General features: G+C 41.8%; 1 protein-coding gene across 1 annotated transcript; it reads left to right on the top strand.

Moving 5' to 3' along the window:
- Positions 1-250: 250 nt before the first annotated feature.
- Positions 251-21,382, top strand: PRPS1 (phosphoribosyl pyrophosphate synthetase 1). Its single transcript, XM_057719220.1, has 7 exons — positions 251-516; positions 12,298-12,481; positions 13,641-13,739; positions 14,860-14,984; positions 17,562-17,735; positions 20,157-20,316; positions 21,241-21,382. Exons 1-7 carry the CDS (start codon positions 395-397, stop codon positions 21,331-21,333), a joined length of 957 nt encoding a protein of 318 aa, XP_057575203.1. The 5' UTR covers positions 251-394; the 3' UTR covers positions 21,334-21,382.
- The last annotated feature ends 2,743 nt before the right edge of the window (positions 21,383-24,125 follow it).

Raw genomic sequence — 24,125 nt, 5'->3', positions numbered from 1 at the left:
CACCAGCATCCCTCCACCCCCAGCCAAGCGCGCGTGCCTCGGCGCTCTTCAGCCAGTCCTCACGGACAGCCTCGCTACAGGGGGCGGGGCGATTCCTTAGCCTCGCCCCCTTCAGGGCCTCCAGTCAATCCCCGAGACAGGCGGCGGTAGGCGGAACTACCATGAGGACCCGCCCCTTGCTAGCGCTCAGCCATTCAGAGACGGCGGGGTGTAAACTTCCCCGCTGACTCCGCCCAGCCGGCGCTGGCAATTTAGAGCCGCGCGCCGGGCGGGAATGTAAGATGGCGGAGTAGCAACGCGAAGTGCTTAGTACTGAGACTCTGGGCCGACTCGGTTCGGGTCTCGGCAGCAGCAACGACCGATAAGGAAAGCGTGCCTAGGATAGTTGGCCAAGATGCCGAATATCAAAATCTTCAGCGGCAGCTCCCACCAGGACCTATCCCAGAAGATTGCCGACCGCCTGGGCCTGGAGCTGGGCAAGGTGGTGACTAAGAAATTCAGCAACCAGGAGACCTGGTGAGGATGAAGTTGGGACCCCGACCGGCCTCACCTGCCGGGGCGGCCAGGCGACACTTGGGCAGCAGAGGATAGGGGGATGGGGCCACCGCCTGAGTTCCGAAGGTCCGGGTTTTGGGGGAAGGGGCAACTCTGTGGTGAGCGTGCCCCACGGGCTGTTTCCGTTATTTTACCTCTCGCGGGAGGGTCACGCTCATTCTCACCGTGCCGTGGGGTGGAGTCAAGATGGAGCGGGAGGCAAAGCTACTGGGTTTGAAGGCAAGGGCTGGAGGACCCAGCGCGGGGATGGTGGCTGCCTAGAACGGCTAGAGGGGAAAGACGCCTAAGCTCGGCAGTGGGGACACGTGGCTTTGTCGCTTCGCTGTGGAGCCGTCCAGACCAGACTGGGTTCCCTTCAGCTCTTAGACTAGCATGCCTGGGAGATCCTACTGCGTATTGAGCCCTCGTGGTGTTTCTGCTTGAGTCTGAGAAGCAGTTTTTCAATTCGAAACGGTGTCGGTCGGATTTCCTGTTGAGAGAATTTGACATTATGTACTGAGGGCGCCAAAATTAATACTGAGGACTTCACTTAGATTGGCAAGCGTTGGCTTTTCACATCTTTAGACTCGGAGCCATACTTAAGTTAAATCTCGTCGCTCGGATAAAATGATGCATTAACTGCATCCTGATTGCCAGCATCTCGGTTTGAGCCATCCAGAAAATCTTAGGGAACCTTAATTCTGGAATCCTTGACCTTCCCAAGTGTAGCTACTGGTACAAACAATACAAAAGTATATTTTTCAGTACCAAAGTCTGTCCTCAACTTGCTCACTTCTAACGTGGTGTGGAGGGTTTAGGAAACAGTGTATCCCTGAATAGTAAGATAATCGAGGGAAGATGATGGAGTAGAAGACTGGGAATGCATAGTGCATTGCAGTGAATTTTTTTCATTGCTTTGCTAATTAAATTTGCTCCCTCCCCTGACTTCCACTGGGCTCCTTGCACTTTGGGGCCATCTTAGAGATAACTTGGTCACCTGATCCTTTCAATACCCCTTCCATCTGAACATAGCATCTTCTGGTTCTGATAGGTGTTTTTGTGTGTGTGTTTTGTTGTTACCCTGTTGATGAAATCAGAGCGGTGCCCACAGGTTTACAGATACAGTCAGTGCTCTATTAAGGGGAAAGTTTACACCAAACCTAATGAGTCAGTTAAATTATTGAGGATTGCTTTGAACATTTTTTCCTAAATGCTTCTGTTTCCTTTTCTCTTTCTTTAAACTGTTTACCAAAGTGTAACTCCCCCTATCCTTTGTAGACCCTGCTGATAAAAGCATTCATCTGTAGTGGACAGCTTCCTTCTGGATGCTTGATCATCATGCCATTGGTTGCGATGCAAATGATAGTGCAAACACAGATGCCATCTGTAACCAGGCAATACCTTAGTCGAAAGGCTAACCAAGCTGTTGTCTTTAGCTTTAACAACACCATTATGACTCATGGGCTGTAATAAAACAAAACAGGACCAGACTTTGCAAGTGGCAATATAGCTAAGGGACAAGAATGATTGTCATTTAGAGGTTCTTTTGGTTCCCCCTTAGAGAACTGTGACTATTAAGTCCTTTTCCTATGCTTCCAGGAAAAATATAAAGACTTTATTTTTCCTTGTGCACCTTCTGCCTAGTGCAACACATCAGAACCTGAGGCTGTATTGGGGGGGGGGGACGGGGGGACAATTTAGTGTTCTACTGATTGGTTTACCTAAATTATCAGAAGTCCCAATCTACTTCCCTGAGAGAAAAGGCTGATTTCATTTTTAAACAACTGGACAGTAACATGCTTGGAAACGTTGGATAAGGTTAAGCCCAATGTGGAAAATTGCTGACTGGTTAGATTGCCTTATTTCTGGCTTAATCATTAGCTTTTTGGTTCCTTAGATGTTCTGAAATCTTCATTGAACATAATTGAATATGTTGCCTATGGAGCTTCCCCTCACCTCCCTCCCCCAACCTTTGGCTTTTCTGCACTGCAGAAGTGGTAACTGCTGCCCTGTGTGACTCTTGGGATCTACAGGTCATGGACAGGGCAGCTCAGTGGTTGCTGTGGCTCATCAGATGGGGAACTGCAGAGCTCATCCTCAGATGAGACTGTTTTGCAGGAATTTGGCAGAATCTCAGGAGTTGATGCCCTCTTGAGTAGAGTAGCTTTCTTCTGAAGTCAGGATCATCCTTTGCTGTCCAGTTTTTGAGGAAACATACATACATATATGTGGGTGTATGACACACACAAATAGCCATGAGAGGTTAAAGGCTCAGGCTCTGAAATCAGAAGCTGGATTTGCATCCTAAGACTTTCTTTTGCTTCAGTAACCTCATCTGTAAAGTAGTATCTACCCAGAGTCTGTTGGGAGAATTCAACGAGATAGGAGTAAAGTTCTTAGAACATTGTCTAACAAATTCACAGTGTTGGTAAGGGATGGTGATGGTATTGCAGAAAATGTGGGAAATATAGAAGAGAACAAGGGGGAGAAAAGACATCCCAAATAATTCCACCACCCAAGATAAACTGTTCACATTTTGATTTATGACCTTCCAGATGTTTGTGTGTTTATGTACTTTTTCAAAAAAGTAAGACAGGTTGTTTATAGCTTTCTTCACTCAGCGATATATTTTGAATAGTTTCTCCTCTGAATATTTAATCTACATTTTTAAAAAAATTATTTATTTTTGGCTGTGTTGTGTCTTCGTTGCTGCACGCGGGCTTTCTCTAGTTGGGGTGAGCTTGGAAGCTACTCTTCATTGTGGTTCGTGGGCTTTTCATTGCGGTGGCTTCTCTTTTTGCAGAGCACAGGCTCTAGGTGCGAGGGCTTCAGTAGTTGCGGCTTGTGGCACTCGGGCTCTAGAGCGCTGGCTCAGTAGTTGTGATGCACGGGCTTAGTTGCTCCGAGGCATGTGGGATCTTCCCAGCCCAGGGCTTGAACATGTGTCCCCTGTATTGGTAGGCAGATTCTTCCCTGTGCCACCAGGGAAGTCCCAGTCTACATGGTTTTATTATTATTACTATTTTTTAAATAAATAAATTTATTTATTTATTGGCTACGTTGGGTCTTTGTGGGCTTTCTCTAGTTGCGGCAAGCAGGGGCTACTCTTTGTTGCTGTGCGTGGACTTCTCATTGTGGTGGCTTCTCTTGTTGTGGAGCAGGCTCTAAGCAAGGGCTTCAGTAGTTGTGTCGCACAGGCTCAGTAGTTGTCGCTCACAGGCTCTAGAGCGCAGGCTCAGTAGTTGTGGCTCACAGTCTTAGTTGCTCCGCGGCATGTGGGATCTTCCTGGACCAGGGCTCCAACCTGTAATTCTTTTACATGAAAACTCTTGAATATAAATCTTTTGACTGTTTCTGATTATTTCCGTAGGATAAATCTCTAGAAGGGGAATTACTAAGTTAAAGGGTATACATTACTTTTCAGGCTTTTTAATAATTATTGCCAATTTTGCTCTCTAGAAAAGTTGAATGAGTGCTGCTATCAACAGTGATGATATTAATAATGATAGTGAATGCTTAAAATGTGCTAGTTCCTATGCTAAGCACTTTATGCACCTCTCATATTTAATCCCCTCAAAACCGCTATGAGGGGTTACTCTTACTATCCCCATTTTATGGATGAAGGAACTAAGAGTCAGAGGTTAAGTCACTTGCCCAACTCTGAGTATTGTTCTTTAAATTTTTTGCTGATACAGTATTCATCTGGCTTTTGAAACTTCTGAATGTACTATTTTTTTTACTGAAGTATAGTTGATGAATAGTATATAAGTTTCAGGTGTACAACAAAGTGATTCATAATTTTTAAAGGTTATGTTCCATTTATAGTTATAAAATATTGGCTGTATTTCCTGTGCTGTACAGTATATCCTTATAGCTTATTTATTTCATACATAGTAGTTTGTACCTCTAAATCCCCTACCCGTATCTTCCCCTTTCCCCCTTCCCTATCACCACTGGTAACTGTTCTCTATATCTGTGAGTCTATTTCTTTCTTGTTATATGTACTGAATTTTTGGACTCAGTTCTCTCCAATATTGTTAAATAACTTTGGTTTATTTGGTTACTCTGGATAGGCTGAGAGGGGGATGACTTTAACCTTGGTTGCCAAGGATTTTCCTAAGAACTATAACCTTTGTTAGTTAATCCCATGTATTTTGCATGTGCCAACATCCATGTAAATTCTTGAGATTTTCTTAAGAATGCCGCCAATCAAAGGGCACTTTTAGATTCACTTTATTTCCTTTTTGTGTTTAACATTCTGTGCTCGTCAGACGCACTTATGTCTCATGCTAAAGGAAAGGGTAAAGGAAAAGCCGATTTTTCTCATTGGATGGACGTAGCCAGTCATTGGCCTCCCCAGAACAGCTGGGAGAATCATTATCCCACAGCCATTTGAAGGACATGCCATTAGCTAGAGGAAAAGAACCCAGGAGTGAGACCTTGTCAGTTGCTAAACCAGGTCTTTCCACCTGGTAGATGATATTAAGAGCAAACAGGTTTCAGGCACACCATCAATTCTTCTACCATCCATCACTGCCTGTCTTATCATCTCTTAAATTTAGAGGAAACCATAAGAATAATATTAAGGTTTTTTTGAGGATTCATTGAACTGTTTATTGACCGAGCTATATAATCTAAGTGTAGTTCATGGGCTTTTTAAAAGGCTTTATGAAAGTTTGTACATCATAGTACTAACTGAAGGGAAAGATTGGTCTTGATTAATGAGATTAGAATTATGTACAGTAAAATAAGGCAATGTCTTAGTTTATGTGTACCACTTTATTTTTAATATAATTAAATAACTTTTTCAAGTTATTAGATTCATGTCTGGTCATAACATCCTTCTAAGCTTGAGGGTAAGTGCTAGTCCTAAGTTGGGCTTTAGGAAACAGCTGGACTGTTGGTTGATTCTCGTTAGGTGATGTAATACAAACATGGTACTGGGGATTGTGTTAGGTGTTGAGCTGGTGATTTTTTTAATTACTTTTCAAACCTTATGTGATGTTAGAATGCACTTTTTAAAAAAAAATCACTTCTACTAAAGCTGTGTATTTAGCAAATGCTCTCTGATGTTTAAGTTGGCAGTGAACATTTAATTTTGTAATTAATACCTTACCTGCTTTCAAGAAGGGGCTTAAAGTGTTTCATGATAGTAACAGGTACAAAAAGTTTAAGTAGATACATCGGAAGCCTATTAGAACAAAGGACTATAGTAATTGTGCCAAGAATTTGGCATAAAGTGATTACTGAAGTTTACTTAGTGTTACTTTAACTGTATCCCTTGGCTTCCTGGCAGCCAAAGGGATAAAGGCATATGCAATGGATTGTGTAGTTTTCATTTTCATAAAACTCTTTAGATACTTCCAGGCACAAAATTCTAACAGTTGGGGGTGGGGGGCGGTGGGATGAATTGGGAGATCAGGCTTGACGTATATACACTATTGATATTACGTATAAAATAGATAACTAATGAGAATCTACTGTATAGCTCAGGGAGCTCTACTCAGTGCTCTGTGGTGACCTAAATGGGAAGGAAATCCAAAAAAAGAGGGGAGGGACTTCCCTGGTGGCACAGTGGTTAAGAATCTGCCTGCCAATGCAGGGGACACAGGTTCTATCCCTGGTCCAGGAAGATCTCACATGCCACGGAGCTGCTAAGCCCATGCGCCACAACTACTGAGCCTGCGCTCTAGAGCCCGTGAGCCACAACTACTGAAGCCCGCACGCCTAGAGCCCGTGCTGCGCAACAAGAGAAGCCACTGCACTGAGAGGCCCGCGCACCACAACGAAGAGTAGCCCCTGCTTGCCACAACTAGCAACAAAGACCCAACGCAGACAAATAAATAAAATTTAAAAAAAAGGGGATATATGTATACATATAGCTGATTCACTTTGCTGTACAGCAGAAACTAACACAACATTGAAAAGCAACTATAGTCCAATAAAAGTTAGTTTAAAAACGTGCATATAAAAATTCTACAGATTTTGTGGGTGGGATCCTTAAATAATGATACTGAGTAACATGAATAATGCAAGTAATTTTGTGAATATTTTTATATTGACTTTGATAGCTGAGGCATTTGTAAAAAGAGATAAGCCACCATGGTCTTAAGTATGTTGTTTTCTGGTCTTATTTGATAATAAGACAGCTTTAGAGTAGATAATTAGCCCGTCCTGTATACTGTCTTGGGTCAATTGTCAAACTACTCTTCCCTGGCTCCTAATCAAACAGTCTGACTGGTGAGTGAATGTCTGGAGCATAGATGATATTCTGTGTTCTTGACTGAAACGAGAGCCGTAGGCTTCCCATATCAGATGTAGAGGACACGATTGGCTTTTTATTGGCAATCAGTGTTCCTCACTTTCATTCTCCCCCAGGGGGCAGGATTAAAACATAGTTGAAAAATAAAGTTTCTTGAATTTTGAAGTTGCTGGATGTTTGAAATACTCGGTCAGGACCCTAGAGTTGTGCACCATAAAACATAGAGGGAACTCAGCCTGGAACCTCTCAAAGGGTGGGCAGTGTTAGTAAAGGAAGATCTGGAAGTCCCTTTACATTTCCGCAGTCTCTTGTTTGGGCCCACCACGATGAGGAACTTGCAGAGCAGGCTCACCTCCACAAGATGTTTAGTCCTGTGCATTTGAGTGGTTTTTAAAAAATTTTAACATATAATCAGTGTAAAAATCGATATATTTTTTATTTATACCCTCTTCACAGGTATGGTATTTTACACTTACTGTGCATCTCAGTTCACCTCCTCAGTCACCTGGCCACATTTCATCTGCTCAATAACCACGTGAGGCCAGTGACTCCCATACTGGACCGTGACACTCTAGGGCCTACACTTTGGACAGTATGCACGTTCCTCTTCCAAGAAGCCCTCCCTGGTGCCTCCTGCCTGTCCATTTGAATTTTTTTTATTGGGGTATAATTGTTTTACAATGTTGTGTTAGTTTCTACTGTACAGCAAGGTGAAATAGAGTTCCCTGTGCTATACAGCAGGTTCTCATTAGTTATCAATTTTATACATATTAGTGTATATATGTCAATCGTAATCTCTGAATTCATTCCACCCCGGCCCTTTCCCCCCTTGGTGTCCATATGTTTGTTCTCTACATGTTTGTCTCTATTTCTGCCTTGCAAACCAGTTCATCTGTACCATTTTTCTAGATTCTGTATATATGCATTAATATACGATATTTGTTTTTCTGACTTACTTCACCCTGTATGACAGTCTCTAGGTCCATCAATGTCTCTACAGATGACTCAGTTTCATTTCTTTTTATGGCTGAGTAATATTCCATTGTATATATGTACTGTATCTTTTTTATCAATTAATCTGTTGATGGACATTTAGGTGGCTTCCATGACCTGGCTATTGTAAGTAGTGCTGCAGTGAACATTGGGGTGCATGTGTCTTTTTGAATTATGGTTTTCTCTGGGTATATGCCCAGTAGTAAGATTGCTAGGTTATATGGTAATTCTATTTTTAGTTTTTTGAGGAACCTCCTTGCTGTTCTACATAGCAGCTGTATCAGTTTACATTCCCACCAACAGTGCAAGAGGGTTCCCTTTTCTCCACACCCTCTCCAGCTTTTATTGTTTGTAGATTGTTTTTGAATAATACTTTATTATTTATTTATTTAGGCTGTGTTGGGTCTTCATTGCTGCTCGCGGGCTTTTCTCTAGCTGTGGCAAGCAGGGGCTACTCTTCGTTGTGGTGCATGGGCTTCTCAGTGTGGTGGCTTCTCATTGCAGAGCACGGGCTCTAGTAGTTGCAGGATGAGCTTCAGTAGTTGCAGCAAGCAGGCTCAGTATTTGTGACACACAAGCCCTAGAGTTCGTGGGCTTCAGTAGTTGCACGGCATGGGCTCAGTAGTTGTGGCACATGGGCTCTAAGGCTCACGGGCTTCAGTAGTTGTAGCTTCTGGGCTCTAGAGCGCAGGGTTAGTAGTTGTGGTGCACTGGCTTAGTTGCTCCGTGGCATGTGGGATCTTCCTGGACCAGGGATCGAACCCATGCATTGGCAGGCGGATTCTTAACCACTGCACCACCAGGGAAGTCCCACCATTGGTAATTTGATAGGGATTGCATTGAATCTATAGATTGCTTTGGGTAATGTCCATTTGAATTTAGAACGATGTCTCCAGAAAGCAGTTTTGGCATTAGTGTAGTTGACATTGCTGACAGATTTAGTTGTTTCTTAAGGCTGATCTTGGTGATTAATAGATGTCTGTTCAGCTGTGTCTTGGGGTCCCCAGGGCTCGAACCTGTGTCCCCTGCATTGACAGGCGGATTCTTAACCACTGCACCACCAGGGAAGTCCCTCAAAACCTTTTGAAGAAACATGTTGGATCCACTTACCTCTAGTGTGAGGTGAGTTACTTTATGAGGGATGATAAACGTCATTCTTCTAAATTTTCACAATAGCAGGCCTGCAGAAGGTTCATAATTGAGCAGATGCAAGAGGCAGCCTAATCCTGAGTGGTATTCATTCATTCATTCATTCATTCTTCATGTTATTGGCACTGTCTGGCTGGGGATACAGATGCGCATGACAAATCTGGTCCCTTCCTTCACAGAGCTTGCATTCCAGTGGAGGAGCCAGACAAGTGCATAAAAAATAAGGTGATGAGAAATTGTGATAAGTGTTCTGAAAGGAATAACCAAGATAATGAGAGAATAACTGAGGAGGGTCGCTTTATGTGTTTAACTTAGTTACAGAGCATTTCAAATATATACAGAAGTAGAGAAAATAGTAAAACGATCTCCCTGCCGTGCACTTATCACCCAGTTCAGCAATTATCAATTCATGGCTAATCTTGTTTCATTTATTATTCCCCCTCTCCACACTCCCCCACAATTGGATTAATTTGAAGCAAACCTTGATATTATATCACCCATATACATTTCATTAGCCACAGTACCATTTTCTTGCCTAAAACAAATTAACAACAATCTCTTAATATCAAATAATTAGCCAGTATTCAAATTTGTCTCATAAATGTGGGGTTTTTTTTAACAATTTGCTTTAATTGGTATGCAAATAAGGTCCATACAGTGCAATTGGTTGATATTTTTAAAGTCATTTTTAATCTTATAGGTTCCTGGGGAAGTCACTTTTAATAAGATGGTGAGAAAAGATATTGTGATTGGAGACCTAAGAAATGAACAAGTTAGTTGCAGGAAGAGCATTCCTGGAAGTGGGAAAATGGTGCAAAGGCAGGAAAGCATATATTCAAGGAATATAAAGGAAGACAGTTTGATGCCCGGTAAATTAGGGAGAAAATATTTCTGGAAATGAGCTATTTCTCAAATTAGCTTCAAACCAGAGTTCTCCAAATTCCCTCACAGTGTTACGTAGTTTCTCAGAAAATACAACTGACTAGTTTCTTTTGGCTCATTACAGAAGTGCCTGCTTTGAGTTCTGCTTTGTGACCACGGCTTTCACTGAGGGCTGCAGTAATGGTTTACTCATGTATACACAGGGTATAATTATAATACACTTTTTTGTTAAAAGCAAATTTTGAAGTAATTGTAGATTAGCAGGAAATTGTAAGAAGTAATACAGAGAGATCTTGTGTACCCATTACCCAGTTTTCCCAAGGTTCCCAACCATAGTTTTTCCAAACTATAGTTTTCTTATAAAGCTATAGTATAATGCAACAACTAAGATACTGACATTCATGGAGTCAAGAAACAATCATTCTATCACCGTAAGGCTCTTTCCTGTTGCCCTGTTGTAACCATACCCATCTTTTTCTTCCTCCTCTGTAGTTTTCTTTTTTTATATTGCCTTTGTCTGGCATTGCTACCTGGGTAATACTGGCCTCATAAAATGAGTTGGAAAGGATTCTCTCATCTGTTTTCTGGAAAAGATTATGCAAAATTCATGTTAATTCTTTAAATATTTGGTAGACTTTTCTGGTAAAGGTATTTTAGATCAATCTTTCTAGAAGTTTATCAATTTTATTGAGTTCCCCTCCCCCCAAGAGCTAGCTTTTTGTTTCAGTGTGTTTTCTCTATTGTTTTACTGCCTTTAACCTCATTGGTTTTTGCTCTTATATGTATATTTGTTTTCCTTCTGCTTACTTTGGATTTATTTTGCCCATTTTTCATTACCTGAAGGTTTATCTCCAAATATCCTGAACTGATGTTTTCCTCTTTGTTCTGGCTACCAGGAATCTCAACTTCCCCATTCTAATTGGTTTCTAGTTTGATTTTTACCATTTGCTTTTATTTTTCTTGGTTTATAGTATAAGCTAACCCCATTTTTTAAAAAGTAGAATCCTGGAATTCTCTGGTGGTCCAGTGATTAGGACTTGGTGCTTTCACTGCCAAGAACTCGGGTTCAATCCCTGGTCAGCGAACTAAGATTCTGTAAGCCGTGGGTGGGGCGGGAAAAAAAAAAAGAGAGAAAAGTAGAATCCTTACAATTGTTACCTGGATTGGAAAGGAATAAATTTTGAATAATTATCTCATATCAGCTTCTGCCAATGGAATTATTCCCTATTGAAGAAGTTTTTCTCTTCATCAGTACAGGTTATCTACTGTTCTGGTCTACTTGTCTACACACGCTACACATGCATGTGTGCCCATGCACCCCACACCCCTCCCCCACCTCACCTAGAGAATTAATTGGAGAAATGGTATTGCTTTGAGGTGTCATTGAGGTTATTTTTTTTTAATAAGTTATTCTTGGTAAGGATCCAAGTATGAATATTAAAACTTTCATTTTTATGGTAAAATATAGCCTTACTCCATAATTAGAGTAACTTCCTAAAGAATTTTTAAAAATAAGACTTACTAATTGGACCAGAATACAGTTAGCATAGAATGAAGACAAGGACCACATCTGTTCTCCATCGTGTCCCTGGCACCTAGCAAAGTGACTGGTGTATGAACATTTAGTATTTATTCAGTGAACTGCCAATGTGGTAGATGTAGTACTATCTTTTGTAGAAGGCATCATTATAGAATGGTAGTGATTCATTCCTCACATGAGCTTTCCACTTCTTTTGTTATATATTTGGATTGTGACAGTCATAGACGCTGTATCAAATTTGCATTCACGTATATGAAATGAGATACAGCCCGCCTACTGAAATTATAGTCCAATTACTTCTAAGTGCCTTAGCCAATCTTTTTCATGTCATGTCACCTATAAAAACAGGTCATATCTGTATAGCACGCTGGAGTAAACTGAGGCAGTAAACTGTTTCTTTTACAGGGGCGTCTCCAGAGAATCTCCTAAAGTCTGAGGGGATCAAGTCCACGTGCACCTGTAACCCATTTGTAGCAAACTAGTGGGGAATCTGTGTTTTTTATTTTTTTGTTTTTTATTTTTAAAATTTTATTATTTTTAAAATATTTTATTTTCGGCTGCGTTGGGTCTTAGTTGCAGCACGTGGGATCTTCATTGCAGCATGCAGGATCCTCTGCTGTGGCACACGGGCTCCTCATTGTGGCTCACAGGCTCCAGAGCATGTGGGCTCTGTAGTTTGCAGCATGCAGGTTGTCTAGTTGTGGTTCCTGTGCTCAGTAGTTGCATTGCACGGGCTTAGTTGCCCTGAGGCATGTGGGATCTTAGTTCCCTGACCAGGATCGAACGAACCCACATCCCCTGCGTTGGAAGGCAGGGGGTTAACTACTGGACCACCAGGGAAAGTCCCAAATTTGTGTTTTTTAGATCTTACTGTCTGTAGATGTACAGTATAGTGCTTTAAAATCTATTCTTTTTGTTATCTTTCCTTTTCCTGTAGTGTGGAAATCGGCGAAAGTGTCCGTGGAGAGGATGTCTACATTGTTCAGAGTGGCTGCGGTGAAATCAATGACAATCTAATGGAACTTTTGATCATGATTAATGCCTGCAAGATTGCTTCGGCCAGTCGGGTTACTGCAGTCATCCCATGTTTCCCTTATGCCCGGCAGGATAAGAAGGATAAGGTAGCAGCAGAATCTCCTTTTTTTTTTTATAATTCTTTTTTTGTAAATCAGGGGAGGCAGGAGCACTTGCCCAAAGTAAAAAAAAAAAAAAAACACTTCCTTAATTATCAAATGTATATTTAGAGGATATTATTTTTTTTCTTAGGCATTACCTGATTTTCAAAACAATTGACGTGATTGGTTTGTATAAAACAACACATTTGCAGTCTGTCTGTTTTATTGCAATCATATGTATATGACTTTTGGCTAACTCACTGCTGTTTTTTCATTGTATAAGTAAGACTAAGCACCAGCTCCCATGGAGTAGAATATTTTTTTAAACTACGGTAGATCCTCTAGGACCCTCTTGGTTCTAATTGTGACCTCTTCATATAATTTGAAGTCTGTTACATGAATACTTGGTCTCATTACACACACACACACCCACACACACACACACACACACACACACACACACCCCTCACCTTATTTGGAGTATTAGAGGATAAAGTATATACATAAAACTTTGCAGGTCTGTTGTAATTGATGCCCAAATTTTATGTACAATGCCTGGGAGAAGGCCAGATATTTTTATTTCATTAGAAAACAGTGCTCCTACAGAGTAGAATAAAGGGCCTGGGCCTTGCTATTTTATGGTGCCCCAAGGTGTGTTTACCTGTTATTTAATGGGGTTGAGGTTATTGGAAGGTTGGCCTCCAGATGAGTAAGGGAGTGGTGTAATTTATAAAATAAAATTATAATTTCCATCCTGTGATGTGTCTGTAAATGTTGACACATTAGATGTTACACAGGTTTGAGTATGTATGTGTTAAAAAGAGATTTCAGTAAAATTCTTTCAAAAAAGATTTTTAAAGTCTACCTAATTTAAATAATAAAGCATTGGAAACACTTGAATAGGCCAAAAACATGTACATGAAGAAAATGAAAGGTAGGGAAGGTATTTTCTTTTCTGAAATACGTATCATGATTTAGAAAAATGATATTCCACTTCATATTTTTGTCAGATTGTGATCTACTCAAAGTCAGTGGCTATGTCACTTTTTATGAATTTCCTGATAGCACAGTGCCTTAAACACAGTAGATGCACAATAAATAAATGCTTCTTGAGCAAATGAATTGTTTCTCAAATTGACCTTTTTCTTTCCTCCCCTCCGTTTAGAGCCGGGCTCCAATCTCAGCCAAGCTTGTTGCAAATATGCTCTCTGTAGCAGGTGCTGATCACATTATCACCATGGACCTGCATGCTTCTCAAATTCAGGTATCAGTGGAAGCTAAATATTAGCTTAGGGATTATTAGGGATTAGACAGCAGGTAGGAGAGGACTAAATGCTGAAGACCGCATGGAAGCAAAAACTGCCCAAGTACAGCTCAAATAAACTAGACATTGATGACATTTTCAACATCCTCACCTCAAGCACAGGTCATGATCTTAGTCATGTGGGGTGGTTGGACAGGGAGGCAGTCTGGGATTCTGGGAACAGTGTAGGATTTGGCCTCATACTTAGTCTGAATAGTGGCTCTGACACTTACTAGCTTTGTAATCTTGGGCAAGTTATTTAACTTCTCCCAGCACACACTGCTTTGTTATTGTGAGTATCAAATAAGATATTAAATTCATAGTATAATGCCTGGTTCATGAAACATATGAAATAAATGGGAGCTGTTATTGCCATCATTAAATTTAGAGCTGTAGATATTGGAACCTACTTTCTAGCATAAACACAGAGTTAGGGGAGCAGAATACCACTTTATAGTTTATACTTTTTAAAGAGACTTTGAAATTATTTTCATTGGAGGCTTCTGGGAATTCAGTGAGATATAGGACAGGTGATTATACCCGTTTTATAGAAGAGGAACAGGTTAGTTGTGAAATACAACTAATCTGTAGCAACTAGTATTAGAACACAGATCTCCTGACTTCTAGTTACTGTGACCATTTATTATGAATATCTTCCACTAAGTTTATATACCATAGCGTCTCTAATTGGTTTACCAGTTAGTTTTTGGTTCTTAACAAACCAGCCCAACATTTAGTGGCATAAGGTAGTAAGCATTTATTACCTTGTCAGTCTGCATGTTGGCTGGGTAGTTCTGGTCTTGGCTGGACGTGGCTGTTTTTCCCAAGAGCTTGCTCATGTGCCTCTGGTCAGTTGTGGGTTAGCCAAGGGCTGGTTTTGCCCGTCGTGGCTGGACTCTTGCACAGCCCAGATTCGAGGAGGCTGTTTTTACAGTCTGCCACACCAGGCATGCCTTCTGATCAGTTTGTGTGTTGCGGTAAAGTATTCTTTGGGCAAGTTACTATTCTCTTTGTGTTCATTCTTTATAAATGGAAGAGAAGGAAAACAAGCAAAACTGACCCAGCTTCTTTCTTTCTACAGGGCTTTTTTGATATCCCAGTGGACAATTTGTATGCAGAGCCAGCTGTCCTCAAGTGGATAAGGGAGAATATCTCTGAGTGGAGGAACTGCACAATTGTCTCTCCCGATGCTGGAGGAGCTAAGAGGTATGGTTGAAAGTCATGTTATTCCCAACATACTGGGAAAAGCTTTCAAACAGTTGTGTCAGAAAGCGATGTTTTTCTATTGAAGTGAGTGTTTCTTTTCTTGAAGTATAGTTGATTTACAGTGTTGTATTAGCATCAGGTGTACAGCAGAGTGATCTGAAAAAGACTATCTGTATATAGTCTTTTTCAGATTCTTTTCCATTATGGGTTATTACAAGATACTGAGAAATGACAGTTTTTAAGTACTTGGGTATGCCGGTACCTGAAAGACAAGATAGCAGCAGAGGTGCATGGAATAGTCTGGCATTGTGGGCTTGACCATAACCCATCAGTGACCCAGCTCTGCAGGGCTAGCAGCAGCACTGTGACCCATCAGGAAGAGGAGGAATTTGGTTTTCTAATAAATGGCGCCTGCTATTGAAGCCTATGATAATAGTGAACAAGTAAGCTTTTATATACCTCTTAATGCTGTTGGTTAAACCGTTTTGATCCTTTGGATTAAAATATTAAGCAGGAAGGAAAAGAAAGTGTGGTGATTTTATTTAAGCCAAGCTCTGAGCATTCTAAACAAACTTATTGCCAGGGGTTGCCGGTTGCAGTGCTTCAGCTCACGTGGTGCAGACTAAGAGCTTTTCATTTCCTTAGCGGCTCACTCATTAGTAATACATTCGAAAGCGTGACACATGTTCTTCTTGTTGTGGAAATAGAATGAAGAGCTACAAAACACAGATGATTAGGAAACACGAATTCAGATCTTTGCAAAAGCCATTCAAATCTTCAATGACTGTTTCTCAACAACCTCTTTATTTCAGGAACTTCAACAGAACTGATAAGCTAAGAGCTTTGAGTTCTGTTCTCCAGCCAGATGTATGGCTTTGTGAGTCCCTTGTCGTCGCTAGTTACCATCTGTAATACTAGAGACAGAGCCTAAAACACATCCCCCTCATGGTGGTTTTCATACTTGTGAAAATCATTTTCCACACAGACTTAGAAAACAGTCACATTTGAAATAAGTCATCAAGCACGATTTTCTTTCCAAAGTTGGGTACAGAAAAACTGCCTTTAGTAGGTGGTTTATTGGTACATGATTTTGTTTGTAGTTTTCTTTTAGTGATGGAATATTTTCAAAGTGAGTAGCAATCACGTCTGTCTTGGCAGGGTTTTTGGAGTAGGTAGAGATTCCTGTGCGATTGTGACTTGCATGTAGTTCTCCCCTCAAGGATATAGGGAGTGACTTTTTTGAGCCCTTTACACTTTATTAGTCACTGAGTTTGTTGGCCATTGAGTATAGATGGTTTGGAATGCTTGAACTAAGTGATCATGCATTTGCCTCAGCTTAGTAATCGTTCCAAGCAGATTGGTAACTTTTTTTTTTTTTTTTGGCCACACTGTGCAGCATGTGGGATCCTAGTTCCCTGACCAGGGATCGAACCTGTGCTCCCCACTTTGGGTGCACAAAGTCTTAACTGGACCACTAGGGAAGTCCCAGATTGGTGACTCTTGATGTTATGTGCCCACACAGTAGAAATGGAGAGCACAGGGTATGGGTTGTTTAGATCAGGTGTAAGTGTTGCCTAGGTTGTGGTCCAAATCTTGTTTGTTCTTTATTATATGGTCACAGGTTCTCCCTTATTCAGCACAAGTTCAAGATACGTGACCATAGTCACAAGGGAAATAGAACATAATGCTCCAGTAGGATCAGTACTACATTAAAAAACAAATCCCAAAGCACGGGCCTCTTCACACATAAGAAGGATGGCATGGTGGAGCATGGCCAAACATGTCACTGGGGCACCACAGTCATAGACACTGAATGGATTACTGTTTGAGTGATTACATGGTACTTTGTCACCAGAAAGATTTGTCTTCTGTCCCACCTTCTAGTCTGATTTGTATTGCCTTATAATTTTTTTAAAAAGGAATTTTGTTTTGATTTGGAGATGCTTTGGGCTGTACAGCAAGATGCCCCATTTGCCCGGTTAATTTGTAAAACTTTCTTTCTAGCAGTCGTTAAAGGAACTCCCAAGGTTGGTGTCCAGGTACAGTTAACATTGGCAGTTGGTGAATCACTGAGGGGAGTGTGATGAGGGCACAGGCATTGGAACAGGCTGGGTACTGCTCCTCTCCCACCAGGTTCAGGTTCACTTCTCACCACATCCGCATGTCAAATTGGGATGATGTACACTCCTGGTATTAGTTAACCAAATCATCTCTCTCTCCCCTTCTGCTGCCAGTCCAGTAACCGAACGTGCCCTAGCATTCATTAAATTGCTTCCTAGGACTGGCAAGGGTGTCTGTCTATCCCCTTCTGTAACCGAGAATGCATTGTAATCTAAGTTTGACTGATACATTCAAACTACTCTCAGGATATGGAGGCATTAGTCTGAAAGCCAGTTTGTGATGCCAATCAATTACGGTTGCTTTCTGCCAGCCCTGGAAACTGTTGGGTTTCAAGAAGTATTCTTCCCCAGAAAGCAAGTCCATCCCTTAGTTCCTTTCTTTGTCCTAAGACACACACACACAAGCATGCACGCACGCACGCAGGCACATTTTAACTGTGAATACCCTGTGTTGCAGAGTGACCTCCATCGCAGACCGGTTGAATGTGGACTTTGCCTTGATTCACAAAGAACGGAAGAAGGCTAATGAAGTGGACCGCATGGTGCTAGTGGGAGATGTGAAGGACCGGGTGGCCATCCTCGTGGATGACATGGCTGACACTTGTGGTACAATCTGCCATGCAGCTGACAAGTGAGTGCCTAGTGGTGGGGCTAAGGGTTAGAAGTAAAAAGCTAACTGCTACTGAGTGCCCTAAGCCTGCGGATTCTCTTTGGAACTGAATTGAGGGGATGATAACTAGCTTTCTTATGTCACCTTAGGCTTGAATTGCAGTGCATGTAAATTGATAAGTATTCTTATTTTGTTCTCTAGATTTTCTTAGTTTTATTTTTCCTTGTTGATGTGCTAGACTTTATATAACATGAAATTTGCCATTTTAACCATTTTTTTTAAAGAATTCATTTTCATTGTTGTATTGTTTCAGACTTTTTTAGCTTCTTTGACAGCATCTTGAATTATTGGCACTTCTGAGTACTTTGTAAATTATATATAAAAATTAAAAGGGTTTCAGTCATTTTCATGTACATAGATCAAGTGTACTAAATTTTAGAGAAGTGTACTCCCCTTCATCTCTTCATAGTCTGTGGCTTCAAATTGCACAGTGTTGGTTGGACTGTGAATCCTAGTGTTTAAGAATTTTTTTAAGGTAAAATCTTGAGTCTCATACAGATATAAAATGAATGCAAGTTAAGGATTTTATTTAACTCTTTTTTTAAGCTCTTTGTTGGAATATAATTGCTTTATACTCTTGTACCAGCTTTTGAGGTACACCAAAGTGAATCAGCTGTATTTATACATATATTCCCATATCCCCTCCCTCCAGTGACTCCCTCCCACCCTCCCTGTCCCGGCCCTCTAAGGCATCATCCGTCATCGAGTTGATCTCTCTTTATTATACAGCAACTTCCCACTAGCTATCTGTTTTATAGTTGGTAGTGTATATATGTCTATGCTACTTTCTCACTTTGCCCCAGCTTCCCCTTCGCCTCCCCCCAACCCTGTGTCCATTCTCTGCATCTGCATCCTTATTCTTGCCCTGTCACTGGGTTCATCAGTACCATTTTAACCATTTTTAAGTGTGCAATTCAGTGGCATTCGTTGCATTCGCAATGTTGTGCAGCTGTCACCACTATATTTGCAAAATGATCTCATCACTCTGACTATTCCACTTTTGAGAGTTTTTAAAAACAAGTTAAGGTAAGAAATCCATATGCCTGAGCAGACAGAAATAAATTTTCATATTTATGTTTTGCCTAAGCTGGAAACCCTGGCCTTACCTCCTGACTGTTCATTTTCGCCATTACTACCTTCATTCGTATTGCTTCTCATCGTGTGCCTGCACTGTTCTGAATTTGAATTGCCTTCCCTCTCTTCTCTGCTGCCAGTCACCAGTCTCTTACCTCCCCAGTCTTTCACATTGTCGCCCCACTCGCTTATCTTCCTAAAACTAAGGCTAGATTTCCCTCATGCCTCCTTTAAAACCTTAAGTGGCTCCCCACTGCTTATAATCCAAGCCACTGTGGACAGCATTGTTTCTCATAATTTTTTAAAAGTCTCCAGATATCCGTGCCTTGCACAGTGCCTAGCATATATATATAATAGGTGCTAAAAAAAAAAAACAACTTGTGTGCTGAGTGATTTCCTGGTTTGGATCCTGGCGGCGTATACATTTATAAAACTCTTTTTATCATATTAGTAAGGTAATGCTAATTGATCTTAACAGATCAACTCCCTGAACACGGTAAAGTTTCTTTCTTGTTCATGGTATGCTCCAACGTGAGTATTCCCCTTTCAGTCTTGTGGCACTGCATCTTTAACATGTCCATTTTGGCCAGCCAAAAAAGGGAAAGGAGCATGGAGGATCATCCACGGGAGATTTTTATAAGAATCTGTTCACATTTAGATAGCCAAAAGTAAGTCACATGGCCACACCTCCAACTATGCAAGGGAGGCTGGGAAATGCCCAGCTGTGTGCTAGGAAGAAGAGACAGATTTTGTTGAGCATAGCAGTCTGTGCCACGGTCCTTTTACACTATTCCACTAATCTAAACCTATTCAGATAAGTTTATTAGTCTGTTTCTCTCTCCTTGCTATCAACTGAATTGTATCGCCCTAAAATTCAGCCCTAACCCCAGTGTGATGGTGTTTGGAGATGGGCCCTTTGGGAGGTTATTAGGCTTAGTGGAGGTCATGAGGGTGGTGCCCTCATGATGATATTGGTGCCCTTATAAGAAGAGACACCAGAGAGCTCCCTCCCAACCCCCGCCCCCCTCTCGGTCTGTGCACACAAAGAGGTCATGGAACCATATAGTGAGATGGTGGCCGCCAACAAACCAAGAGAAGAGGTCTCAGAACAAAACCTACCTCGCTGACAGCTTGATCTTTGACTTCCCAACCTTGAGAGACAAGTGAGAAATAAAATTCTGTTTAAGCCATCCAGTCTGTGGGATTTTGTTATGGCAGCCCAAGTTGATTAAGACATTCCTCTTCCCTACCTCGGATTTTATAGTGACAAGTAAGATTACTCCTAATCCACTCTGCTTTTTCCTCTAGACTTCTCTCAGCTGGAGCCACCAGGGTTTATGCTATCCTGACTCATGGGATCTTTTCTGGCCCAGCCATTTCTCGCATTAACAATGCATGCTTTGAAGCAGTAGTAGTCACCAATACCATACCTCAGGAGGATAAGATGAAGCATTGCTCCAAAATACAGGTGAGGCTGAGATTCTTGCAAAACAAGACTCCACTCAGTATTTAGGAGGCAGTGGCATGTGTTGAATTAGGTGTCTGGGTGGGCTCTAAAGATTTCCTCCTTTGCTCTCAAGGCTTAGTCATCAGGATCTGGCACCCAAAAGGAAAAAGACCACGTGTCTAAAAATTCAAACAGCTAGACCTCAGAATCTGGAGGATGGAGCCCAGGGTTCTGTATTTTAACAGGCTCTCCCAGTGATGGTGATGCACACTCCAGTTTCCAGGTCCATGCTTTACAGTGTGTGTGTGTCACTCTTACATGTTGGCCCCTACAAACATAATGTGAAACCTTTAAACCTTTAAAAGAACTTCAGTGTACTCTGGAAACCACCAAAGTTAATTACCTAGGGTTCTTGTTAAAATGCAGATTCCTTTGCTCCATCTAGTGCCTACAAAACCAGAAGTCATGGGACCGGGACTTTAATTTCCACAGGTAATTGTCAGACAGTAAAGTTTGAGTGCTGTTGCACTAAAAGAACAAGGCATTGCTTAATTAAAAATATGTACAGTAATCCATTCGCTTTCCCTTAGAAATATGGAAGTATAATCCATTAGAAATATGTGAAATTAGAGGGTTGATGTCGTGCTTAAGGATTTCCTTTTCAGCTTCAATATTCTTTTTTTCATTCCTAAGAATTTTTAAATGCCAACCCACCACCATCTTGGTGAGTCTGAGTCAGTTTTTCCTCCATTAGCATTTTGACTCTTTCCCAAGTGGTTGGTTATATTTAAAATGTGGGTACGAAGAGCATCTGGTTGTGAGCTCACTTGGGGAAACAGCACAGTGCAGGAGTCTTAGGAGGAAGGACCCCTCATCAGTGTCTGCAAACTGGCCAGTCATCTCTGTCTATGTGATACTAACTGGATGCTTTCCTTGCCCTCCTAGGTGATCGACATCTCTATGATCCTTGCAGAAGCCATCAGGAGAACTCACAATGGGGAGTCTGTCTCCTACCTGTTCAGCCATGTCCCTTTATAATAGAATAAGTTCTGAGGCTTTTAAAAAATAAAGTGAGCCCCGTCCCTTATTTTCCTTTGGTTTTTGATGAAAAAATCCAGCAGAAGACCCAGCTTGTTGCAGTGTAGCTTTCTGCATCCCACATCAGGTATATGTGTTTCTCCTACCTTAGAGAAAAACAGATTGAGATTAACTGCTGGGATTTCCTACCTGTATTGTCTCGTCCTGGCTTCTTTGATCTTGTGAGCCTTGCAGCTTTAACCTCAGCTCAGCTGCTACAAGATGTCACACTTTGGAAATAGTTGTGTGAAGGGTATCTGAATGTGTTTTGGGAAGCTCAGACTACTTTGCATGTGAATGCTTCAGCCCCCCCCCCCCCAAAGTATGACAAGTTCTCTAAAGTCTGTACTAAATTACAGCAAGAGCCTGGGGCCACCCGAACCCAGCTCTGGTTGCTGAGCCCCTCTAAGGCTGGAGCAGCTCTAGGGCAGGAGCCTGAGGGGAAGCAACCCACCATGCAGCAAATGCTTCTTGGGAGGAAAAAGCCTGATCCATCACCCTTTGCTTGGATTCTGTCGCTTGGATTCTCCTTTGTCCCTGTTCCTTTCCATTTGGCCTGACCTTTTTTTCCTGGCCAAATATCCACTTGGTCACAAGTGAACATTGTGCCATAGTCTTCTGGAAAGCAAACTCGCTTCCTACTATATAATCTATAACATTTACATGAGGTTATTTCGCTGTAGCTTAATTTTCCTTCGCCCGCTACCACTGCGGTAGTAGGTTTTAGGTGGTGTTGTAGTGCCTTTTGGTTAATTTAACTGTTTAATTGTCATATTTCTTCCTTGGATCTGTTTGACCTCTCAGATGACCTGAGATATCTGTTAAAAAGATTGATGTCACTGTCTCTTGTAGAAGAAACTAATAAAGTTTCTGTTTGATTGTGGGTCTGTATCTGTACTGGTTTCTCTGCTGAAGCTTTGGTGTAGGTGTCTCGGCTCCCCAGTGATAGCTCTTTCTTCTTTGTTTCTGAGCTATTAATTGCATTGAGTCGACACGGCAGCAGTTTTATTCAACCGTAAGACCTTAAGCTGTCTGGAGTTAACTGAGAACTAGATGTAGTGGAATTCTGTGCATTATGCCTGAATTACAGGCTGCATAATGCCTACTGGATCTCTGGTTCTTATTCCTGGTAGTAGGAATTAGGTATTTTCTTAGAGAAAGAAAGTAGTTTCTAGAATTTATTTATTTTGAGCCAATTTTGCCAAATGTGGCAAAACTTTCCTCCACCAGTAGACACACATTTAGCATTTAATTTCAGTCCTTCTAATTATAACACATTCCAAAATGTTAAGTGAGTTTCTTTGTCCATCATCAAATAAGCACACTGACTCTTTGGGATGCTAAATGCTCCTGGAGCTTTGTGAAGAGTGCTCCCTTGTCTTTGAAGCCTGGTTCTGCCTTATGGTGAATATTGGGATATTTACAATGATCTTTCGAAAAAAGTGAATTTGAAAAGGGACCGAATTGAGCTATGAAATGTGTTCCTTTGACCCTCTAGCCCTCTTTCACTTCTAGTCTTTGCTCTGGGGGAAGTTGGCATGGAGCACAGATGCTATAACTTGATTTCTGCTATTTCCTAAAATAGTGGGTCAGTTGATCAGGGCTTGCCATGTCCGAATATTTTGATATCAGACCTGTACTTTGGGCCCCTTGGGCAATCCAGTTCCTAGGATGAGGTTTTGAGGCCCTCAAGAAAGGCCCTCAGTCCCCATCTTTGATCCCTATGCCTGGGAGAAGGTCAAGATTCAATTCCCTGTGACACCCAGTAAAGTGCCCAAGTACCACCAAGGCCGTTCTTTTTTCTCTCCAGTGGAGGAGACCCAAGTGTCCTGGATGGCAAGCAATTCTTGACTGGGAACAGACCTGGAGGGGCCGTGGAGGAGGTACAAAAGCTGGAGTTGCAGGGAGAGCACAGTTGAAAGGAAATGGCTACATAATTGCTTCTGAGCAAAAGGCATCACCAGGTTCGATTTCACATGCCCTCACCTCCCCTTACCCTCAGAACCGGAGAAAAGGGGATTACTTGGACCAAGGCTGAGCTGGGCAACTCTCAAACCTAATGCCTTTACGAAGGGTTTATTTCATCTCCAGTTGGGCCTTTCCGCATTTGGAATAAAGCATTTTCTGCTGAAGAGTTTATTTAACTTGCCCATTAATAGCATGTAGCTCTTAACCTGAGGGTTATTAGAATCATGTAAAACTTGAAATTTTAGAAAAAGGAACATTTGTCTCTCCTATTGACTCACCCTCCTACCATCTCCCTCTACTGGCTCTTGGTGATGGGGGAGGGGGAAGAGCCCTCCAAAAAGGGGTCAGGTTGTTGGTGGCACCTCCCCAACAACTTTTAAGGTGAGGATGGGGGAAGAAAGCTCTGCACTGCCGCCTGGGGGCATGCCACTCGGACTGGAGACCACTGAGAGTATAAGTGCCCCATTTGCGAAAATAGCCATTACCTTCAGTCAGGAAATGGAGCCAGCCCCCTACCCTTGCTTTAGTCTGCACCTCCAGACTTGAGATGGATGCTTCTTCAGTTGATTGGCTCCTGCAGCCCTGAGCCCCAGTCTCTTCTGCTTCTGGTTTTCCCTTGCCCTGCCTTTGCCAGGGATTCACTTTCATTACTGTGATAAGGCCTTTTGCAACCAGTACATCATAGGACCAAAAGAGGTGATAGGAGGGCCCTGTGTCTTTGGAGTTCTCTAGGGATGCCAAAGCGCCCCCCTGATCACCAGGTAACTGAGGTCACCAGGGTCATC

This window comes from Hippopotamus amphibius, chromosome X (assembly GCF_030028045.1).
Source record: "Hippopotamus amphibius kiboko isolate mHipAmp2 chromosome X, mHipAmp2.hap2, whole genome shotgun sequence".
NCBI lineage: Eukaryota > Metazoa > Chordata > Mammalia > Artiodactyla > Hippopotamidae > Hippopotamus > Hippopotamus amphibius.
Note: the sequence above shows the minus strand (reverse complement) of the source record. Positions and strands in the feature narration are given on the sequence as shown.

Bases quoted from the DNA above. Each gene is read 5' to 3' on its own strand.
- PRPS1 (XM_057719220.1), top strand. From the start codon at position 395: ATGCCGAATATCAAAATCTTCAGCGGCAGCTCCCACCAGGACCTATCC. The intron at 12,482-13,640 runs GTAGCAGCAGAA...CCCTCCGTTTAG, and splicing joins GGCAGGATAAGAAGGATAAG to AGCCGGGCTCCAATCTCAGC. The intron at 14,985-17,561 runs GTATGGTTGAAA...CCTGTGTTGCAG, and splicing joins GATGCTGGAGGAGCTAAGAG to AGTGACCTCCATCGCAGACC.